This window comes from Carya illinoinensis, chromosome 2, assembly GCF_018687715.1.
Source record: "Carya illinoinensis cultivar Pawnee chromosome 2, C.illinoinensisPawnee_v1, whole genome shotgun sequence".
Lineage (NCBI taxonomy): Eukaryota > Viridiplantae > Streptophyta > Magnoliopsida > Fagales > Juglandaceae > Carya > Carya illinoinensis.
This window is the reverse complement of record NC_056753.1, coordinates 3539379-3562343: the sequence shown is the minus strand read 5'-3', so window position 1 is coordinate 3562343 and position 22965 is coordinate 3539379. Positions and strand designations below refer to the sequence as shown.

At 33.6% G+C, this 22965-nt stretch overlaps 1 protein-coding gene across 1 annotated transcript; it reads right to left on the bottom strand.

Annotated features, from left to right (window-relative positions):
- Positions 1 to 5270: 5270 nt before the first annotated feature.
- LOC122297378 (auxilin-like protein 1) lies at positions 5271 to 12970 on the bottom strand. The gene is made up of 7 exons (XM_043107418.1): positions 12427 to 12970; positions 8013 to 11584; positions 7782 to 7879; positions 7630 to 7695; positions 7453 to 7542; positions 6498 to 6674; positions 5271 to 5489 (listed from the first exon to the last, which is right to left on the bottom strand). The coding sequence occupies exons 1-7, from the start codon at positions 12822 to 12824 to the stop codon at positions 5454 to 5456; spliced, it is 4437 nt and encodes a 1478-aa protein (XP_042963352.1). The 5' UTR covers positions 12825 to 12970; the 3' UTR covers positions 5271 to 5453.
- Positions 12971 to 22965: the final 9995 nt, after the last annotated feature.

Here is a 22965-nt window from a genome sequence, read left to right as displayed (position 1 = left end):
TAGAATGTATAAAAAATATGTAAAAGTAATTATATATTTCATGACTCTTTTTTTTTTACCTTTTACTAAGTGGGCAATACCTTGCTTTACATTGGTTTTTTATCTCCGAATATTGTTTTTAATTTAAAAAGTTATAGATACAATATTTAAGTTCTATTATATTTTTTTTTAAGCAAAAGTTCTATTATATTAATATTGAAAGCCGTAACGTAAATTATTTAATATTGTGATTATCTCTTTAAATTGTAAAAGATAATTAATAATAATAATAATAATAATAATAATAATAATAATAATAATCTTTAGCCAATTTTGGAATACCAAGTTTGATGGAGAGATTATAGGAAGGTAGAGATCTCTCGAAAAATATAAAGTTTAATGTCCTGTTTAGTTGTTAGACTCAGCTGTGATTAATTCAGTTTAATTTAATTTTAAACTGAGTCTAACATCCAAACACCTAACTCTCAAATTATTAAACTCATTCCAAATCAAAATCTCTTTATATGTGAAGTCTAAACTTTTTTCAATTCAACACATCTTTATACGTGGGATCTATAACTTTTTTTAACTTTTTATAAATATCTCTAAACTCATCTTAATATTCAAATACATCTTAACTCATATTAGATAGTCTCACAAAACTCACTTCATTATTTTAATTTATTACTATTAATAAAGAATTCACTTAATTTAATACTCAAACTTAACCTAAATGCACATTTGTTGCTACGACAGGTAAATGTTGCTGTATGATAGTTGTGATCATATGTTCCACGTGTTCAAGTGCCATTGGTTTGTCGACCAGCCAACCACGCTTGAACGTCAACGCCGGCCGTACAGTTAATTAACATTTAGAAAACTTGGGATTTGGGAATGATTTTGTTGACAATGTCAAGTTGACAAGTCATTTTCAGACATAAATACTATACCTTTTTAATGATTTTGAAGCTTTCCTATGAAAGAGAGACAGTCCCAAATGACGTGACATCTTAACTGTATTCTATTCAAAGTCATCATGTTTGACAGCCAAAGATGCATGTCAACATTGGTCAAAACAAAAACAGTTAGAAAATTGAAAATTGCAAATTGCAAAGGCGTTTTTAAGAAATGCTGTACATGAATGAATCAAAGACAAAAGGAAGTTATCTCTAGAGGTATTCCATGAGAAAGGTTCGAAGACTATCTTGGTAAATAAGGAAGACAGTATGGGAAGAAAGAAAATAAAAAGTTTGTTTTTTATTTGAATAACGTGTAAGAATCTATCATTGGGAGGAAAACAATGGTTGAAAATGGATATTATTAACCTTTAGCTACTTTTAAGTACTAAGAGTATTTGAAATACTTTCAACACTTCTCATTATAATTTATTATTTTATTATTATTTTTTATCTATTTTTTATTATTTTTTATTTATTTTTTATTACTATTTACAACTCTTCTCAATATCCAAACCCACCATTTGAATGAGTCTACCTGGATAGGCGTTGAATCTGATAAGCTTAGTTAATAGGGCAATAACTTATCAAGACAATAATTGATAATTGATATAAGAGGATGATCAGCACTGCACTGAGTCATGTCCCAAACTTCTATAAAAGATAGCAACGAGAAGTTCCCCACAATGGATGAAAGGCTGATGGAGCAATGTCGTGGGGAGGTAGAAGTGCATGGTTCATGAACTTCTCTAATTGAAATTGGGAAAAGGACTACGAACTTAAAGAAAGCAACCATACATGCAGATGGCAGAAATATTTATTTTTCCATTAATGTTAGAAGCTAGATAAGGAAGATGCTTTATGTTGTCAAGGTGCTTTGATTCTTTGTTTCCAAATATTTGGGAGACATCTTTTGCACCTTGTTTTCTCCTCTTTACTTGGGTCTTAGAATGAGCAGGGATTTGAAAGGGAAGAGGAGGGCGAGGTCTTTGGGATATAAGTCGTTTTGATTAAATGTAAATGTAAGGACAGTTTCAAAATTTTGTGGACCTTTTTTATACGTGTGCCATGTCACAAGGTGTCAACAATGCGACGCCATAGCCAGCCATAACACGAGAGCTTATTCCTTGAAAAACCACATGTATCGGACCTCTACTTGACAATGACACATGAGTGAATATATCACAATCGCATTTGATGTATATAGGAGTGCATATAAATAGAAAACTTGGGTAGTAATGTGTATATATTTTAGGCTAAATTACTCTCATACTGTTGACTAAATTGCTTATTTGTTTAGTCCACACCGGTGAAAAATAACGAAGGAGTAAATTTTTAAGATTATAAATAAGAGGCTTAGCATCTTAGTTTAAGTGCACCAGTTGAAAGCTTATCTAGCAATTTTTGACTTTAGTTAAATTCCTCTATTAACCTTTTGTAAAAAGGGAAGAGGTGTAAAGTAAAAGTTTTACTAGTGGGTTAACTTTGTGGGTCATGTGGTGAGGAGAAAAATTATGTTATTGTAACAATTTCTCACATAATAAATTTTCTTCTCTGTATCTGGTAGTTTTTCTCCTGTTTTGGAGTTTTTAAGTAAATTTCTTGTGTTGTTATTATTTCTCTATTTTTCTTGTTATTCCTGCAAATGGTAGATTCTAGGGGGTGAATTTGGAAGGTCTAAATTTTCAACAATTGGTATCAGAGCCACTAAGTTTTTTTTTATGGGGTGGACATTTGGTGTGTTAGTGTGGATACATACAGTCTAAGGAGGCTCTATCTAAGAGATTGATAAGTGTGTCCATTGTGACCCTCCAATCTTTCTTGAGAACTAATTTAGTGAGGTACTATTTATTTCTACAGTAAAATTCATCAAAGCAATATCATGAAGTAAGGTTTCAAATTTTGTCAGATTTGAGGTAGAGAAATTTGATGGGAGAATCAATTTTGGCTTGTGGCAAGTACAAGTCAAGGATGTTTTGATTCAATTAGAATTACACAAGGCATGAAGGGTAGACCAACACATGAAGTCAGTACTGGTACTAGTGTGATTGGTGAAATGAGCAGATCTAAAATGATTGGGAGAATCTAGATTTGATAACAACAAGTGCGATACGTCTGTGTCTGGCCAAAAATGTTCTTGCAAATGTGATTGGAATATCTACAGTAAAGGAACTCTGGGAAAAATTTGAAGAGTTGTATCAGACAAAGGGCGTCTCAAATCGTGTGTACCTGAAGGAGCAGTTTCATAGGCTGCGGATGAGTGAATGTATAACTATTTCAGATCGAATGTATAACTATTTCAAATCATTTAAGCGTTCTCAATGGCATTGTCACTAAGATAGAAGCTATTAGAATTAAAATTGATGATGAGGATCAAGCCTTGAGACTCATATGGCCTCTTCCACCTTCCTATGAGCACATGAAACCTATTTTGATACGTGGGAAGGAGAAAATAATTTTTTCAGAAGTTACCAGTAAAATCTTTTCTGAAGAGAGAAGACTAAGTAGTGAAAGTAATATTCCACTTAAGAACTTAGTAATAGTAGCAGCTGGGAATGGGAAGATGAAGAATTCTATGAAGAAGAAAGTAGTCTGCTAAGAGTGTGGACAATCTGAGCACGTCAAGAAAAATTGTCCAAGAGCTAGAACAGGTTCGGCAAGTGGCTCCAAGTCAGTAAATGGAGATATTGATATTGATACTAATGTTGTGTCTTTCTCCATGAAAGATTTTGATCTTTAAAAAGAGACATATACATTCTCATGATATGCCGCTAATTTCCAAAGTTGCCATGATAGAGGATGTGTTAATGTTAACGGTTCCACAAGTTTGTACACAAGTATTGGTTTGGCGTTAATGCAGAGTATGTGGTAGAAATTCATGTCGATAGCTAATGAATTTCCAGGAGAGTCAAATGTGGAAGTTACACCATAATTTTTCGGTAAGGTTGTTTTTCGACATGGACCGAAGTAAAATGCTTGGAATTGGTTTTATTCTGAATGGGTATGCTTTTATGGTGAAGCATGATAGGAGAAGTTATGAAAATCTTCATCGAGGTAGAGCTTGGTTGTGGGACCAGTCAAAATTGCAAAGTGGAGATTGTTGTTTAAATTGCTCCTTTGTTTAGTCCCACACCAGTAAAAAATAATGAAGGAGCAAATTTTTAAGGTTATAAATAAGAGGGTTAGCATCTTAGTTTAAGTGCACCAGTTGAAAACTTATCTAATAACTTTTAACTTTAATTAAATTCCTCTATTAGCCTTTTGTAAAAAGGGAAGATGTGTAAAGTTAAAGTTTTACTAGTAAGGTAACTTTGTGGGTGTGGTGAGGAGAAAAATTGTATGATTGTAATAATTTTTTACATAGTGAATTTTCTTATCTGGGTCCGGTGGTTTTTCTCATATTTTAGAATTTCCACGTAAATTTCTTTGTTTTTATTATTTCTCTATTTTTCTTGTTATTCCTGCAAATAGTAGATCTTACGGGAGTGAATTTGGAATGTCTAAATTTCCAACACATACAAGAGAATATTCAGTTGATAATGATTAATTCATTTTTAGACCTAAAAAATATAAGAATGGTATGTACAACTTTTGAGTTTCAACATGGGACATCAAAAGTCTAAGAGCATTCACATCCAATTTTTCATAAAATTTCTTATAATTTAGCTAAAAAATACATTTCCTAAAATTTTTTCCTAAATTTTACTCATCTTTCAAAAACTTCCTACATCTCATTCCCTATCATTTCTCTATTCTATTAAAATAATATTTATTTATTCTTTCTTATTACATTTTTCTCTCACCTCCTTTTATAAACTTAACTACAAACAATTTTATAAACTTAAAATAATAGTTTGGAAACAAACAATAGATCCCCATATTTGGAGATTCTCTGTAGCAACCCTATCCATTCACCCCAAAATGGAAAATGGGAAGGAGGGTGGTTTGGAATGAAATATCTAAATATTTTCTCAAATTATGGAAAATCCGATACTTGAGGACACTGGATGTGAATGCTCTAACATGTCATCCCCATCTTCATATGTTTGGGGATTCCAACCAAATTAAACTACCTCATCTTATATAATTATTATAACTTTATTAAATTTGATTTTTGGTTGGAATCCCCAAACATATGGTCGGATAAAATGATTTCTTGATACGTGGGGAAGAAACGTGTAGCTTGAAACATCATTTTTTTTAGCGGCTGCTTGGTGTCACGGCTGGTACAAGAAGAAGAAAACTTGATTATCACAGTGGGAAGAGTCACTAAAGAGAGACTCCATTTCAACATCCAAGGGTTATACCCTGCGGTTGAGGTGGGGGGTAGAGGACTGAGGACATAGGATCATTCCTATATTTTCTTCTTGATCATAAACTTATGAACTTAAGCTTACATTCAAAGTCCACATAGACAACAATAATTATCTGATTGACATACAGATGTACACTTGGCGGTAGAAAACTACAAAATGTGAAGCGTGACACTGATTTCATCATAGAATTCGGACGTCTGGGCTACCGCTCTTCTGAGTTGAATTTGTTCCAGGCTTCCTAGAGATTAACAAAACAGAAACATCTGGTTACCAAGCGGGCTTGCCACTTTATTTCACTACAATGCTCTGTCAAAACACGAGAAAATAAAGAAAGGGGCAGTGCAAATTGCAACAAAATACTTATATTTTAATCATACCAACTGGAGATGCAACTAGATCCTCGGGTAAAAGAAGACACCATGATAACTACCTTTCATACAGGGAAGCCAAGGAAGGAAATACTCAAACAAGATATAAGAAGACATCATGACAATTACCTTTCATAATCTTTTTATATATTCAGATTTTTTTTTTTTTTGGTGGGTTTTGATTTATTTCTTATTTTTGCATTTTAAAAGTATCGGATTTTGAAATGAACTAGGTTTTTTATACTATTTTTTAGTCTTTTTTTTTTTCTTCAAATTTTTACTCTGACACGAAATACCAAGTGGCATACTATATATATATATATTACTATATATATATATATATATTTTTTTTTTAAGTTAAGTGGCATACTAAGTTAGCATTTATAACGGTTTACAAATGGAAGATTGATAGAGGGACTGATTTGATCAAACTTGATACCACATCATGCAACTTCAAATTTAAAATTTAGGGACCAATCTGTCCATTAACCAAACCATAGGGACTATGGTAAACCCAATAATTTGTTTGGTAGAATGCTTATAGATGTGTACTGAGGAAGGCTTAGTCGAGATTTCTTCCCTCCTAAAGGGTGTTAGAAATATATAAAGACAAAAAAGGTAAACAGAGAAGACAAGGAGAGGAGGGGAGTATCAGATGCATGGAATTTTCCACCCGCTATTTGCTTCAGCAAGCCCCTAAATTCCAATGCTACCTCGTGTCAGGTGCACAGCAGAGGCATTTAAAGCAAACTTAAAACTTTCACTAAATATAATACCTTCATATTAGGATGAATACCATCACTACTTAAGCACAAATAGAAGTAGAGACATGATAATAACTTGAAACTCGTGAAAGAGATAGCACAACCAGAACACACCTTTAGAAGATCAAAGACCTTTTCACATATGTACTTCTGCTGAATGCTTGCCCCCCGCTGTTGTAGTTTATCCGGATGAACACAAAGAGTGGCTTTCCTGTAAGCTTTCTTTACAGCAGCAGCAGTTATGACTTCTGTCAGAGGGATTGGCTGCCAGCCACTGTCAGGCCCAAGGATCTGCCAAAGGAGAAGAAATAATTACACTAACCACCACTAGAGCTTGAGTTAGGAAGAACTGAAGAGAGGTTCAATCATTGGTTATTCATTTGCAAACCAACTTTAAGCATCTCAGTTCTTTATTTCTGACTATGTTGATCGTGGTGCAAACGGAAGCATGGGAAGATCAACAAAGAAAAATGTTATGCAGTCAATGTCAGATTCTTAATAGTATAAAGTCCCTTTTCCTTTTTTATGAAGCTCTTAAAAACTGCCATGGATGTGTACATTTACATACACCTCCAAGAATGGTACCAAAGTTACCCTGGAAAGGTGTAAAACATCATACACGCCAAAGTTTAGGAGCAGTTTGATATAGTTGTAGCAGACTACCAAGTACCACAAATTCAAATTCAAGGAAATAGAAGTTAAATGTGTATTGGATTGGTTGGAGCTCCAGCATCATGCTAACTACATGATATATTAACAGGAAAGCAATTTCTTATTTTTGTTTTATAAGTAAATTAACAGGAAAGCAATTAACAGAAACTAGTTCAAAGTTCACATAATTAGCAGTAATTCAATTCGTTACCCTCCTCTAATCACATTCAACACACAACCATACATATTTCAATCATTTTTAGTCTTTTTTCTAAGCTACATTTTTCTCATCACATCACAGCAGAGAACACTTCAATGTTATCATATGCTTTGTATAATGTAACACCACTCAAAGAAAACAGGAGACAAGCATATTGAATCATGACCCCAATACATATTGTAGGATAGGAAGACTGACATATTGCAAGGTTGAAAGCAATGCACGCAGATTCCCTTCTTTCCCACTTGACCATCTCCTGACATCGGCATCCAAAGTTTCTGCTAATCTCTGCAAAAAGAAACAAAACTATCAACCAAAACTACCAAGACTGTTTGATAATTTTAAGTTTTCTTCACTTTCTAAAAAGATTTTTACATTTCTCTCGGCTTGCTCTCTCTGAGCAAGGAGATCGCGCATATTTTTCTCTGCAAGAGCTTTTGCCTGAAACAACAGCATTAAAATTTGTGTTATATTTGCCAGATATTGGATAACAGTTCATATGCTATGCCAAAGGGTGAGAATCCTACAGCACGTTCCGTGGTACGCCGATGCCTCTCCAATCTAGCTTTACACCTCTGAGGTGATTCACCTTCAACTCCTTCAGATAGTTCATTAGGATAGGCAGCTATTGTAAAAAGGAAGAATAGTTTAGAAGAAATTGAGCAGAAGGCAGTTGAAAATTGAAAGAAAATGAGAAGTTAAAGAAAACATTTTCAACGCAAGAGAGATCCACAGCAGGTGCCTCCAGGATCAGGTACCTCCATAAACTGAGTAAGAAGAGCTCTGTTTTATTTCATTATTTCTGAAGGAACCCGTAAATTTATCAGAAACTGATCTTTCTACTCGCTCTCTCATCCCAAAAGCAGCCTTCTCAGCCATCGCTTTTTCCACAGCACGCTCGCGAGCCTCTGCAGTTGCTCTCTCTACTGCAGCACGTTCTGCTCTGAGCCTAGCTTCCATAGTTGCCTTCTCAGAAAATGTCTTCTCCCGAGCCTCGGCACATGCCTTCTCTAGTCTTTCACGAGCCTCGGCCATTGCTCTCTCCACAGCAGCCCTTTCTGCCTTCTCACGGGCTTCAGCATATGCCCTTTCCCGAGCTTCAAGTGCTTTTCTGTCAACAGCCATTCTATCCTTTTCTCTTTCCCTCTCCCTTTCCCTCTCTTCTTCCATCTTTCTAAGGTGATCCATCTCCAGCTCTGTTTCTCTCTTCACCCTCTCCATTTCTTTGTCTTCTGATGTTGAGGTCTGACTAAGATTCTTCTCTTTCCTCGTTGTAATCTGTTTTGCATTAACATGTGGAGCTGCTTTCTGGATGTTTCCTTTTGCATCCAACATAGCTGGCAAAGCAGCTTCTATTTTCTTTCCATTTTCAACCCATTCTCTCCTCACATAAGTTGACATGAATCTGTCCTTGCCTTCCTCCTGGTTTAGAACAGCCTGGGCCTGTTTGAAGTTATCTCCTCTCTCTCCCAATCCATGAGAAAATTTCCTCTCTTGATATATGGGATCAGAGTCCACCTGTGAGAGACTCGTATATACGTGAGTCTGTCTAGCACCAAAGCCAGGTTCACCTGCCTTCTTCACATTGTTGTCTAACGGAAGCGACTTTCTAGCATCTTCCATCCTAAATCGGTTCTCTTCAAGTCCTAAGTCTCCTTGAGCAATGTTAGATGCTTTGAATTTTTCACCACCCAGTACATCTGCAATTTCAGCTGCTTCTGAGTGCTTTCCTTTACCATTGGGCCCGAATTCTGTCTTTCCCTTTTCTTCATGAGAATGGGCCTCTTGAGTTTCTTCCAGCTTTATGCTGTTTTTATGATTTTTGCAGGCTAACTTAGGTGCTTCGAGGTTTTCTCTATCCTCCAGCTTCCATGCCCCATTAGATATCACAAGATCCTCCACATCCTTGAGCACACAGGTTCCTTTAACCAGTTTCAGTGTCTTCTCATTTTCATCCTTCTTTGATTGCTCATACACATCGTTTAGCCCCTTTAGTTCTTCTTTCCCAACAGAACTTTTTAGCCTGTTCTCACTCTCTTCCAAAATACTAGCCTCTGTAGATTCCCTCTCAATTTCTTCAAACTCAAATCCTCCTTTGGATTTCCTGCCGAAGTCACATCCTTCCTGAGAACCTTTCAGTTTTTCATTGTTATCTTCTTGCCCAGAAGCTCCATAGAAACTCTTTTCCTCTTCTTTGGTACAAGCATCTTCGGGAATCTTTTCATTTTCTGTTCTTCCATAAGACTCAGGTTGGTTCTTCTCATTTATTTCCCACTGCAGAGCCTCTTCTAATATCTTCTCGTTTTCTTCTCCTCTCTCATATTCATTTCGTTTCTCATCACTCTCTTGCTGCTCGAGACCCTCTTTTAGTCTGTTCTCATCCTCTTCCTGCTCAAGAACAGTCAGTAGTCGATTTACTCTCTCCTCCTGCTCAAGAGCCCCTTTTAATATATTTTCATCTTCCTGTGTTTTGCAGGCCTCTTTCTGTTTTTTCCCATTTTCATACCTCTCATTAGGCTCCTGTTTTCGTCTCTTTTCACTTTTTTTGCACCCATGAGCTTTCTTGAGTTTTTTCTCATCTTCTGCTTGTTCAAGAGGCTCTTTAAGCCCTCTCTCATTTTGGTCTAGTTTAAAAGCCTCATTATTTCTATTTTCATTGTCTTCCCTTTCGCACGACTCCCTGATTCTTTCCTGATGTTCCATTATTTTATTACCATCTTTCAGTTTCTGTTCGTTCTCCCTGCGCTTCTTTGCCTGCTCGACTTCAAGTTTATATTCTTTCTTCTGGACCTCAACCAGGTTGTTGCAGTTTTCTGATACACCAGCTGCAGTTGATTTCTTTTCAGTTTCTATAATTTTTTGGTCTAATCTAACCTTCTCATTGTCTACCTGCTTAAAAACCACCTGAGCCACTTTTACCTTCTCATGATCTTTTAGCCTGTGTGCCTCATTTGCTGCCCTGTGTGCCTCTTTTGCTGCTTCTGATCTCCCACTTTCTCTTAACATTTCATATGAGAACTCCTCTTCAGATTTTTCCTCCCCTTCACAAACCTCATTTTCCATTTTAGATTTCTTCTGATACTGCAGCTCAGGTCTTCCACTAGCTGATTTCACTTTCTTAATCTCTTCTTCTTGCACCTCAAAAACTTCCACGGCTGCATTCTTCTCCTTCATCCCTTGCTCATCAATTTTAGCATTATTGACTGAAATATGTACGTGGCTTGTCTGCTCAAGAGCCTTACCAGTTTTATCTGGTCTCACCAATTCATAAAAATGTGATGCTTCTTTCCATTCACTACCTACCTCTATTTTTTCAGAACCTAGAGATGACCGGTACTCCTTGCCATGCTTTTTCTCCGCAGAATTTTTAGCAACATTTAGAAGTTTCTCTTCTTCCACTGAATATGGAACCTCCTGGGCTATCTTTGGAACCTTTTGTGTTTCCTCTCTGTCCAAAAATTCCATTTTGATGTCTTCTCTGTCATAAGCTATCTGGACACAATTGTCTCTCAAACTATCATATTCATCAACAACCTTACTTGCCTTCACTTCCCTATGAGTTATATGATTCTTTGAACCCATTTTTGCACTGCTTTGAAAACCCTCCTTCCTATCCATAAATTCTTTTGCAGTTCTGAGTTTTGCTTGAGCTTTCTTCATTACTTCCTTCATGGCAGCAGCCGATGCTGCAGCAGATGAACTTGCATCAACCTCCACATCAAAGAAAGGTGGTGAACTATCACCTTCAGACCCTTCAGAAACAATAGATTTACCATTTGAGGTCAACCTACCAGAACCATCCTTCCTGACATCTGCGAAAGGTGGTGGTCGAGAGGGTGGAGGTAATTGAGAGGGCTGAGTTCTAAGGCTGATATCAGATACAGTTATAAAAGTCTCATTAGGAAGAGAACCACTTCTTGTATATGCTTTTTCAGGCTTAAGATCATTTCCAAATGTCTCTCTGCTGGCAGCACCATTAAGAGGGTGAGACATGGTTTTCTTCAGATGCTTTCCCTTCATCATTCCCCCAGCAGAATCCATACTGAGGTTATCATCACCGATGACCTGCGAGAATGGATTCTCATCTTCTTTCTTTTGCAAGGGAGCACTTTCGTCGAATAAAAAAGTGAATCCAGGAACAGGATGTAGCTCAGATATGTGTGTTGTTCCACTGTGCATATATTTGTCACTTGTCTGATTAGCCTTATGATATGACGTGTTGAACTCCACATTACCATCAAATGACTCGTAAAAATCCCCATTGGACAAGAAATGGTTCCTTTCAGCGTGATCTGAATCTTCTGAAAGAGATTCACTTCCTACCGGAGTCCTATGAATGAGGAAACAACAATATATATATATATATATATATATATACCACCATTAAATTATTGATGCAGTAAAAGGAACTAAATAAATGATTAAAAATGCAGAACATAAACAGTCTACACAAAACAAATAATATCCAGCTGCAATAATAGCATCAAACTCATAGACGTTGTGAACTAGTCTTGAGACCAATGCACAAAAGCATTTGCCCGTATGTTCACACATGAGAACGGGACCAAGCACACTTGCATTTTTTTGGTAGAGATACTGCTGGGAAAAAAATAAATAAATAAATAAATAAGCACAGCAAGCATTTATGCCTGATCTTCTATACGCCTCCAATTCACTTTACTAGTTAAGCTTACGAAGCTCTGAATACCTCAACAATTTTGAAGAAAATAAAACCTCCATCCAACAAAAACCCCGACATCAGCCAAAACACCCAAGATTCCCTACAGAAAAGCCAGTCTTCCAAGTCCTCAACACTTCTTTGCCCAGGGTCACTCACATCATCATTTGTACATTTTACAAATAGGAAAGCCAGAACTTCTCTCAAATAGAAGTCTATAGAAAACAACCAGATCAATACTACCCACTAATCTATTACGCTAGTCCCTTACATTCTATTAAAACCCACAAACCTAAGCGCACGGTATAGGCCACCTAATATATATTATACTCAAGAAACTGAAAGAATGGTCACAGTGACCGTTATATCCGAAACATAAATGAGGAAAACCAGACGAGACAAAACTTTTTTTTACATTATTTAACGAATTCATTTTCAAAATTTACAAAACAAAATAACTAAAAGCTGAGAACTTAGAACATGATCATACATACCAAGCTTCGTCGTCTGAGAAACCTTGGTTCCCACCTTTGGACTGGTCAAACAGCAACTCCTCGTACGAGACCGCGCAATCTATGCCGTCGAAACCCCCGAAGACCTCGGCGTAGTCGAAGCTGCAGCTCCGTACATCAAAGAAAACCTCGGACTCTTCAACCACTGGAAGATCCAGCACCGGAATGGAGGAGGCGCGTGACGCGTGGAAGTTCTCGAAAATCTCGCTGTAGTCCTCGACACGCGGAGACAGGGTCGAGACGCCGAACTTGGGTGGCCCACCGTAAACATCTTCGAACAAAGCCTTGGCTCCGAGCCCGCCATTGCTACCAGCGGTCTTGGAAAGTGTAACGGAGGCAGCGGCCCTGTTTGGTTTCCGAGAATGCGAGAGCTTCTCCATGAAAAGGGAGCTTCCTAGGGCTTTCCTTTCCCTTCTCCCTCTCACACACTCTGTCTCTGTGTCTCTGTCTCAGGTGCAGAGAGCGCAGAAGTCATGAGTCGGACGACGAAAGAGAGAGACGGACAGGAAATGAAAATTGGAAAAGGAAAGTGTTTAAATGTCGAAAAAGGACTTGTTTTATGTATTAAATAAAGGTTTGTAAGATGCTTCCTGTCAGGGCTTTTCCAGTTTCCAGTTTTAAATTATTGTCTGTTTCTTTCTAAAGTAATATCCAAAAATTATTATTTAAATTATCAATTAATTTTAAGGTTTTTTTTGTCATCCTAAAAATTATGAAACATTTCTTTTTTCCAGAAAAAATATGTTTTTCGCAATTAGTTGCTATAATTTTGTATCATAAACTATCAAATTTAATATGTTTATAATCTTAATTTATAAAAAAAATTAACATATTTAACTCAAATTTAACTATTTAAATAAAATAATAACTGTCGTAACGTAGTGATTTTAACCAATAGATTTTATTGAATCGTATATTTTTATTTATTTAAAGTTATTAATAATGTAATCAGGACGAAGTCAAGATTTACATAAATGGGTCTTAGGATATATAAAAGTTTATATATGAAAAAAATTAAAATATTACTTAAAAGCGTATATAGAGTTATAAATTTGAATATAAAATAAAAAAATTTAACATGCCATGATTTAAATTGAATGTTTATGATATGAAGTTTTTATTCAACTTAAGTTTTCAAAATAAAAGGCAAAGAAAATTACTTGTGAAAAGTCATATTACCATATACAAAACTAATTTAAATGTACATGTAAGTTTATAACTTAATAAATCAAATTAAAAAATTTAAATATATATATGATAAATCAATGAGCATATATATAGATATATATCTTTCTATTATAATAAGCAGTCGTCCAGTTGCGACAATAATAAATAGTATTTTCATTGTCCTTCTGTATATTATGTGTGTTCACTCTTTATTCTTTAATTTTATTGTGTGTTGTCTGTGAAAAAGTCAGTAAATTGCATTAGTGGTTTATTTCTGTTTATTTGTATCCTATGTGTGTATATTTGTGTTAGTGAATTGTGCTTATTTGTTTTATAATTTATGTCGATTGTGGCAGTTTAAAAATCAGTTTATTTTATTTGTTCTATGATTTTCCACCAGTTGTGTTAGTTGTGTTTATTTGTATCAGTGAATTGTGTTTATTTGTTTTATTTGTGTCAGTTAATAAAATTGTCCGTCGATTGTGACAATCTAAAAGTCAGCTGTTTCAGTACACTCTTGTGTCTCTCGTTAGTGCATGCGTATAGGTAATGTAAGTTTGTCAATTATGCGTATAGATAATTGTAGCCGATTTACATTTTAATATTTTCAAATATTAAATTTCAAATAATTGTCAGTCATGTGTATAGAAATGTAAAAAAATTAAAAAATCATAAAAAACATTAAAAAATTATCCTTGAAAGGATTTAAAAAAAAAGCCCGCTCACTACTAAAGAGGGGAAAAAAAAAACATGTATGTCTCATCTAACTAATAAATAAATCAAAATCGAGAAAACAAAGAAAAAATAGGAGAAAAAAAAAACATGCACATCTCATGTAGCCAATAAATAAATTAAAACCGAGAAAAAAAATCACAAAAACATTAAAAAAATATTCTTAATTGGATAAAAAAAAAAAAATCAATCGCATTGCTGAAAAAAATAAAATATTCTTTTTGCACGTTCATGGTCTTATTTTTGTGTCATCTATATTGTGCTTTCTTATAAAATAAAATTAAATACACGTTAGAAAGTTTTTTAAAGAAGAATACATGTTAGTGGATTAAAAAAAACCTATATTCATTACTTAAAAAAAAAAATTAAAAAGATGAAAAAGAAATAAAAGGCTGCTTTCATTACTGAAAAAAAAAAAAAAAAAAAAAAAAGTTGCATGATTTCACCAGTTCATCAGTGTCATGATATTTTTTCAGCACTTTCTTATATAGTAAAATTAAATCTATATAAGAGATTTAAATAAAGAGAGTATACCTTAAAAAGGTATTTATGGGTTATTTTCGTTTCTGGCTAGTTCGTGTATATATATATATATATGTATGTATGTACGTACAATTTTATGGATAATAAAACATATTTAGGACTAAATAAATTAAAATCTAATATTCTTCTATTTTTATTTTTACATAATTTTGAATGTTAATTAAAAACATCAGAGTCTTTTTGGGGCACCCAGATTCATCCCCGAATGTAATAAACAGATTAGTTTTGATAGCTCGTAGTGCAAAATATAAAATATCAGATAATTCTATTTTCTCATAATACAAAAATTAGACAACACAATATTATTTAATAAAAGAAAAAAGAAAGTAATACTGCATATAGTTATATAGTGCGTAAATGCAATACAATCATTTTGACTGTACGGATTTTATATTTACTTATTTTTTTAAAATAAATTATGCAGTGCTCGGACACTCATAATTATAAATATTATTATTTTTTTAAAATTGCATGTCACATAGTTGTGTGATTATAACATTCCAATCATATTTTGTCCAACATATTTATATTTGTTTTAGAAAAAGAAAAAAATTACATAACCTCGTATTATTCACACAACTTCCACACATCAATTTTTTTTAATTTTTATCATTTTTATCAAATATTTAATATATGAATAATGAATATAAGAATTTAATTAGTCTAAAAAGACAAATTCAAACAAATTTTAAAAAAATTAAAAATTTTAAAAAATACAGCGTGTGGAGAATGGAAAAGTTGAATGGTATTACTTGAAAAAAATTGGTGCAAAGAGTCGAGGAATGGTGGTGGTCGATGGTTTTGTGGTTGAAATAGTAATTTTTTTTTCTAAATTATTTCATTTTGTAAGGAGTCGTAATGTTTAATAGTATTTATTTTTTATTTTAACAATAATTAAATTATTAATGAAAGTGTTATTAAAAAAAGTAATTCCTAGAGAATATAAATGATTATTAATGATAGAATGGTAACGTAAATTCTAATATATATATATATATATATATATTTTATTATAAAAAAGCCACCGAATGTGAGAAAAATGTTGCTGGATGGAGAGAGCGACAGAAGAACAACGGGTGTAGCCGGTGAACCGGTGACAACGCGGGAATAATTAAACAGTGTAGACTCTGGACAAAGGCCGGGGCAATTGTCACTGCTCATCGAATTGTAACGTTACATTCCATTATTTCTTTAAAAAAAGTAAGATTTGTTATTAAAATTTAATTTTTTTTTATATATTTTATATTTCTTTATTTATTTTTAAAAAATGTAATATTTATATATTTTATGACTTAAAATATCATTTATTTTATAAAATAAGTAAGCTGAATATAGTTAAGTGCGCAAGTGTATATTCTTTTTTAAAAAAATTAATTTTTTATTTAAATTATATATTTATCTATTTTTTAAAAATAAATATAAAAAATTTACACACTCTAAAATTACAAATATCAAGTCTCTTGAAAAATTTCAGTTGGGTTATAATCTTTTAAAAAGTGTTGTTTTTATTATTTATTATTGTTTGAAGAATAATGATATTTTTAAATAAATTGTAATTTTTTATACAACTATATTAAATTGACGATGCTTTTATAAAATGATATTATTTATATAAATTATTTTATAAAAATATTATTCAGTATCCCGTTTAGTTATATAAATAAGATGAGATGAGATATGATATTTTAAATAGTAATAAATAAAATATTATTATAATATAAGTTTTGAATATTAATTTTGTATTGGGATTTAAAAAGATTAAATTATTTATTATATTTTGTGTTGAAATTTAAAAAAATTATAATAATAAATTGAGATGAGATGAGATTTTTTATTTTGATTAATGAAATAAGAATAAAAAAATATTGTATATATGATTAAAAAAAAAGTAAAGGAGGAGGAAAGAAAAGAAAGAAAGGAAAAGACACTTCTTCGTACGTTGGAAACAAAAAATTGTCCGAAAATTGGTGTTAGAGTGAAGCTGTCCAAAAAGTGAACGTGGAGGATAAAGACAGAGATGTGGCAGTGCATTAATTTAAGAGCATAGCATTTGTTTTGTTTGGAAGCTTTTGGGATCCGGACTTCAGACAAAACAAAACGAGGAGGACCAGCAAAAGTAGTACGAACTATTGACGACGACAGTGCTTAGGATTCCAATTTTTCTTTTTTCTTTTATCATTTGAGCATATATTTATATAAATAGCATTAATAGAATGTATAAATAATATGTAAAATTGATTATGTATAAAATTTTTATTTATTATATTATAGAAAGAGTTTTAATAGCTCAAAATAAGTGTCGTTATTATATATATATATATATATATATTTTATGACATTTTTACAATCAAACAAAGATTTCCTTTGAATTCGGTTTTGAGAAAAATTTTCAATCCAAACTATTAAATTCTCATATGTTATTTGAATGTTTAAAAATTATAGATTTTTTTAATATTATTAATAGTGTTAAAATAATATAGAGAATGATTTTAAATAAAAGGAATAATGATAAAAAAAATACTTATTTTTTAATGATAAATTTCACTTAACGTGAATATATAACATTCTAATTGTTGAACAGTCATGCCGGCCCCATGGACGATCTACGTTGCAAATGAATGTTTTGACACAGATCTCTCTCTCTCTCTCTCTCTCTCTCTCTCTCTCTCTCTCTCTCTCTCTCCATTAATTAGACAAGTCTCCATCCCCATGATGCTGGTAAGTTTCACTTGATCATATTGGACATGCATGCATGGTACGTAATCATAAGTTTGAAGTTATTCTATACATCTTATTTTCTTATTTTGTCCCACCTCCTGTTTCATTTTTCCCCCATCAAACCCCTACTCTTTCTCCCATATATATCAAGGTCAACCTTTGAATATAAAGAAAAATAAATATTCACATGTGTGTGAGAAACGCTTAATTGTTAAAAAGAATTATTTGTAAAACTACCTTACAAACTAAAGTTTCTTAATATAATATGCGAGATTATACTTTTTTATAAATAGATTTAACATACCACATTAAGAAATATAGTTTCTGAAACAATTTTATATAATTCATTTTATAGATTTAGTGGGTTTCTATAAGTTATCCTGATCCAATCTTTATATTTTCATTTCTTTTTTCATATTGGATTGCATCAAGATCTTATGCAAGTTACAAATCTTAGTTTTTGGTGTAACATTTCACATGATCTATAAAAGATTAAGAATGCATTTAGATGTTGAGATAATCTCAGATTATCTGTGAATAATAATATTTTGTGGGTCTCATTGAGATATGTTTGAAAATAAAGATATTGAGATATGTGTTTGAATGTATGAAATAAGTTGAGATGAGTTTAACTTTTTTATAAGAAATTAAAAATGTAGTGAGTTTCATCAATGATTGATTTGGGATAAATCGAACTCACTCTAATAACCAAACACATCTCAATGAGATCCACAAAATAGAGGTCTCCACATTGTCCAATTCTTAACATTCATAATGTATCAAAAAACATATGATCAGGGAGAAGTTATTAACAGTAATTATAAGCTTTGATTTGTAAACTTTGAATAATCTTTTTGAAGTAAAAGCTTAGATTCCAATTATTATTTGATTAAGAACATTAACAAGGAATACCCATCATGGATTGGAATGTTGGGAAAAAAATGTAAAAATGCATGATCTATGATATGCTGTTCAAAGATTTGCTTAACCAGTTTTGATCTGTCTTCTCCTGAAAAAAAGCCAGAAATATGAAGAGTCTGTCTCTCTCTCATTCAAAAAGTAGAAAACAATACAAAGAAGAGAAACCAGATTCTTGGAATCCGAATGTAATTTAGGTAAACAATGGCAGTATCTTCTTTTGCCAAGTGCCTAACTTAGGCTTTTGTCCCCTTCTAGGCTGCCATTAGTCTCGTTTAAGGTACGTACCCATCTCTTTTTCTTTCTTTCCATACATGATATCATTTCTTTTTCAAGTTCAAAAGATTCCACCAAGTTTTGAATTTCTCCCCACTTTTTACAGCTAGCTGGTACGACGTACGATTCAAATCCTTCCATTTCTTTTCCCAACATTTCATTTAATCCTAATTAAACTCTCGCTTTTTCTCAATGTGCATCCAACTTACTAAATTTGAAATGTTGGATAATTCATCATATACCTTTCGTACGTCATTCTACCTTGAAAATTATTGTGTTAAATAATCAAATTTTTGATATGATTTAAATGTTTTTAAATGACATTATTATTTATGAACTATTTATTATTTTTTTACTATTATTCATAGATCATTTAAAAGTATCTTAACATCCAAACATAGCTAATTATATCGTTTTATATGTCAGAGAAACTATATTCTATATTCCAAATTTTGATGTTTTCCGTCACACTAGTTGATATGACATTTTTTAAGTGCTTTTTTATTTAAATAATTGAGATACAAAATCATTTAAATTGTACCATATCAACTTGTGTAATTAGAGCTAACAATTAAAGAAGGAATAATAACATGCATGAATATTGTTACACATATATATTTGCATTATATATATATGGGATGGGTGCTTATGTACTTTAGCAAGTAGGAACATATATATGTTATTGTAATCCCATGTAGGCCCTTCTACAAGCCTCGTACAATTTGTCAATTACACAAAAGTGGATGCTCTTTAGGGGGCCCTCTGTGTTGGCCACTCATATCACCTCACTTTCAAAATGTTGCAATTTCGGAGAGGTAATGCTATTCATTATTTTATATCACATATTTTATATCACATATTTTATATATTTTAAAATTATTTTTTATTTATTTAAATTATATTTTTATTAAATTAATTGAGTTGTTTTATTTATTATTCATATATTACATATTTATTATAAAAAAATAAAAAAATAAAATAAAATATGTATCGTGCATATGTAATATATAGGAATGATGAGTAATTATTCTTCCGCAAAAGCCTGAAAAATCTATTAATTATTCCTTCCTATGTATAATATTTTTTTAATCAATTAAATTATTAATGATTGTATGCATGCATGCATGCATGCCGTAGCTATGTCGAAGCACCACTACTGCAAGTGATGTGATGTCTCATATTGCAGCAGATGCCCACTAATGTGGATGGTCAACACCATCATGTATGGCATCATGACCCATTGCATGGGATTGACATATAAATTATGGATCAAATTATTGAAATTCTTCGCTGGCATGCTTAGTGGATGGCACATAAATAGTTGAACATACCCCGACACTAAATTAATTAACAAAACCATGCTGTATATAATACTATATATATATATATATATATATATGCTCTTTCTAGTTTCTAGTATGTTAAAAGCTTAAAGAACTGCTTAATTAAAAGAGAAAATAAAATAAAATACTACAAATTTGACTCGGGAATCATATGAAACGCATGTCACGTACTTTTCATATATTAAATCAATGTTACAATCGAAATTCTTTAAATTTTTATTTTTTTTACATTGGAAAACCTCTAAAATAGGGCCTTTAAACCCACCTTTGCATATATACTTTTGAGTTTTACTATATATAAGTATAGTCGCGCACTAAACTGTGTATCAATACTGATTTATTCATACTTAAAACTTAAATTAACACTGTTTTCAATAAAATCTACTTTTTAACCAATCACATCATATTGGTACACAGATTAGTGCACAATTGTACTTGCAACTATATCTTTCCTACACTTTTTGATATACTTATTGATATACTTTTTACAAATTTATTTTTTTAACCAACCCAAAACGTCTCGACATAGACAGCCTCAAAATGCACCGACTACTAAAATATAAGATATGTCAATCTTCATGGCTATCATGATCATTCATCCACAAGTTCAACAAACAAATTCATGAAAATCTAATAAGTACTAATTAAGTGGGCCTATCCACTCGTTATTTTTTATTAATTTTTTCTCTTCTATTTTTTCTTTCAATTATGATGACAGTAGTAACAAGAATAGTTATGAGAATAATAACGATGGAGAAAACAATAATAATGGTATTAATAGTGATAATAAAACCAATATAAGGCCGTAGTATAATTGGCATGATCTCCTTCCTTTTGCATTCTCTCTTAAGCTCATTTGCATGTTAGGTTTAACGTAAATGGTATCGAGAATGTGTCATTGTTGAGTATGATATGATGTTGGAATCATTAAGAAAGTCAGGCTCGGTTGGGGTCCAGGAAGAACCAATGATGATAACACTATGCCCAAACCAGTTTCGTAGTTGGAACCAAAAATGTACCTGGGATTGGGCTGAATTCAGACCCCCATCACAATGCCAGATATTCATTCCCATAGGATTGAATCTTACCTTCATCCAAACAAATTTGATTTGATCCATGTGCTTCTTTTATGATCCATACTGTTAACATCGTGTTTTGTATGTTTTTGAGCCAGACTCTCAACAACTCGACTATTCGATCTTGGACCTATGAACACAGAGAAAACATCGCATGACAGGGGTCGTGATGGTGGCTAGGGAGTCTTCAATGTCAAAATCAATATCGTTTTAGAGTTTAGTGCAAGCGAGTAGAGAGTTCAGAGAGAATTCCTAATATCTGAGAATTCGCCTTTAATACCTGATTCCTGGTATCAATTGCCCATGCCCGATGTTAAGAAGATGTGTCCTCCTAGCAGTCTCTTTAGTCAGGTTCTTTTAATGTGGCGTGACTCTCTAGGGTGGCGCAATAAATGCGGCGTGGTTTCTTGTCCCGCTCACCTTTCGAGTTCATGCTATCAGGTCCCCCCTTTCCTATTTGTCTTAGTATTAATGGTTCTCTATGATTTCCGCTTACCTGTCCACTCAGGGCCATGTGGGACTAGGCTTTGTAGGAGGGTATCGAGGTGGCGTGTTCCTTCTTTGCGTTATGGGGGTTTCTTGTGCTTTTGAATTCGTGGACCACCCTTTGTTCCAAGGCTGGGGGTCTCTTGATTGGGTTGATGGGTTGCTCGGTAGGCCTGAGCCTCTCATGTTCCTAGGCCTATATTCTAGGCTTTTGGCCCTGGAGAAAAATTCCCTTACAGTTATCTCGCCAATTTTCATCAGACCAGTTCGATGAGAATTTCTTATTTCCTCTCCTTTCATGTCTTTAAGCGGCTGTCGTCGTTTTGTATCCTTTCCTCCCTGGTGGGGTGGCCCTTTCGCCTCATGGCTCCTTCACTTGTCGAGCCCCTGGGCTCCCTTATCGGGCCCTTTCGTCATTTGATGCGACGTGCAGTGCTTCACTCTCTGAGTTTATTGGCACGTTCTCCGATAGTTGGGTTATGGTACTTGATTGCGGCCGTTCTGTCCCTTCTGCATTGATGGTTGTCAAGTGGCTCCCCCCACTTCATGTCATACCGCATGTCTCGTGGCATTTGAACCATTCCATTTCCCACGTCCAATTTGTGGAAGTTAGAAGGCCAACCGTTGCTACTCTATATAAGCTTCATCATGTCCTTATTGTTCCCTTCTTACCTTATTTGCCTTCTTCTTGCGTCTCTGTTCCCTTGCTTTTCTTTACTTGACTTCGCCTTTCTTCATCTTATTCCTCATCTTTATTTCTAATAGCTGCCAAGAAGACTGCTAAACCCACAATCTCTAGAAAGCAAGACATGCCTGAGCTTCATACTCTGAAGCAAAGCCACTCCGGTTACCACTAGGGCTCGGGTGCTACCCGTGAGTTCCTATTATTGTTGATTTCCACATACCATGTCCCGAACATGGTGGTTTTTGAGATACCTGGGCCATAAGAATGGGCCATCGACGCCGAGGTTTTTGCCTTGCATGTTGCTATCTTTCCCAGCATATTTTCTTGAGGGCTGAGGCTGTCTTTCCCTGGCCTTGTTCGTGAAGTTCTGGACAGCCTCGAGCCGACTCCCTCCCAACTTTACCCAAATGCTTGGCGAATCCTGATGTGCCGCTACATTTTGTGGCGGCGCACCTTGTTGAAGTCTGACCGAGAGCATGCTAACTTGACTAACCATGAGTTCTTCCTGACTCACAACATCATAAGGCGTGTCAGGAATATTTGTAGTTTCAGGGCGATGAGCTCCCTCGTCATCATG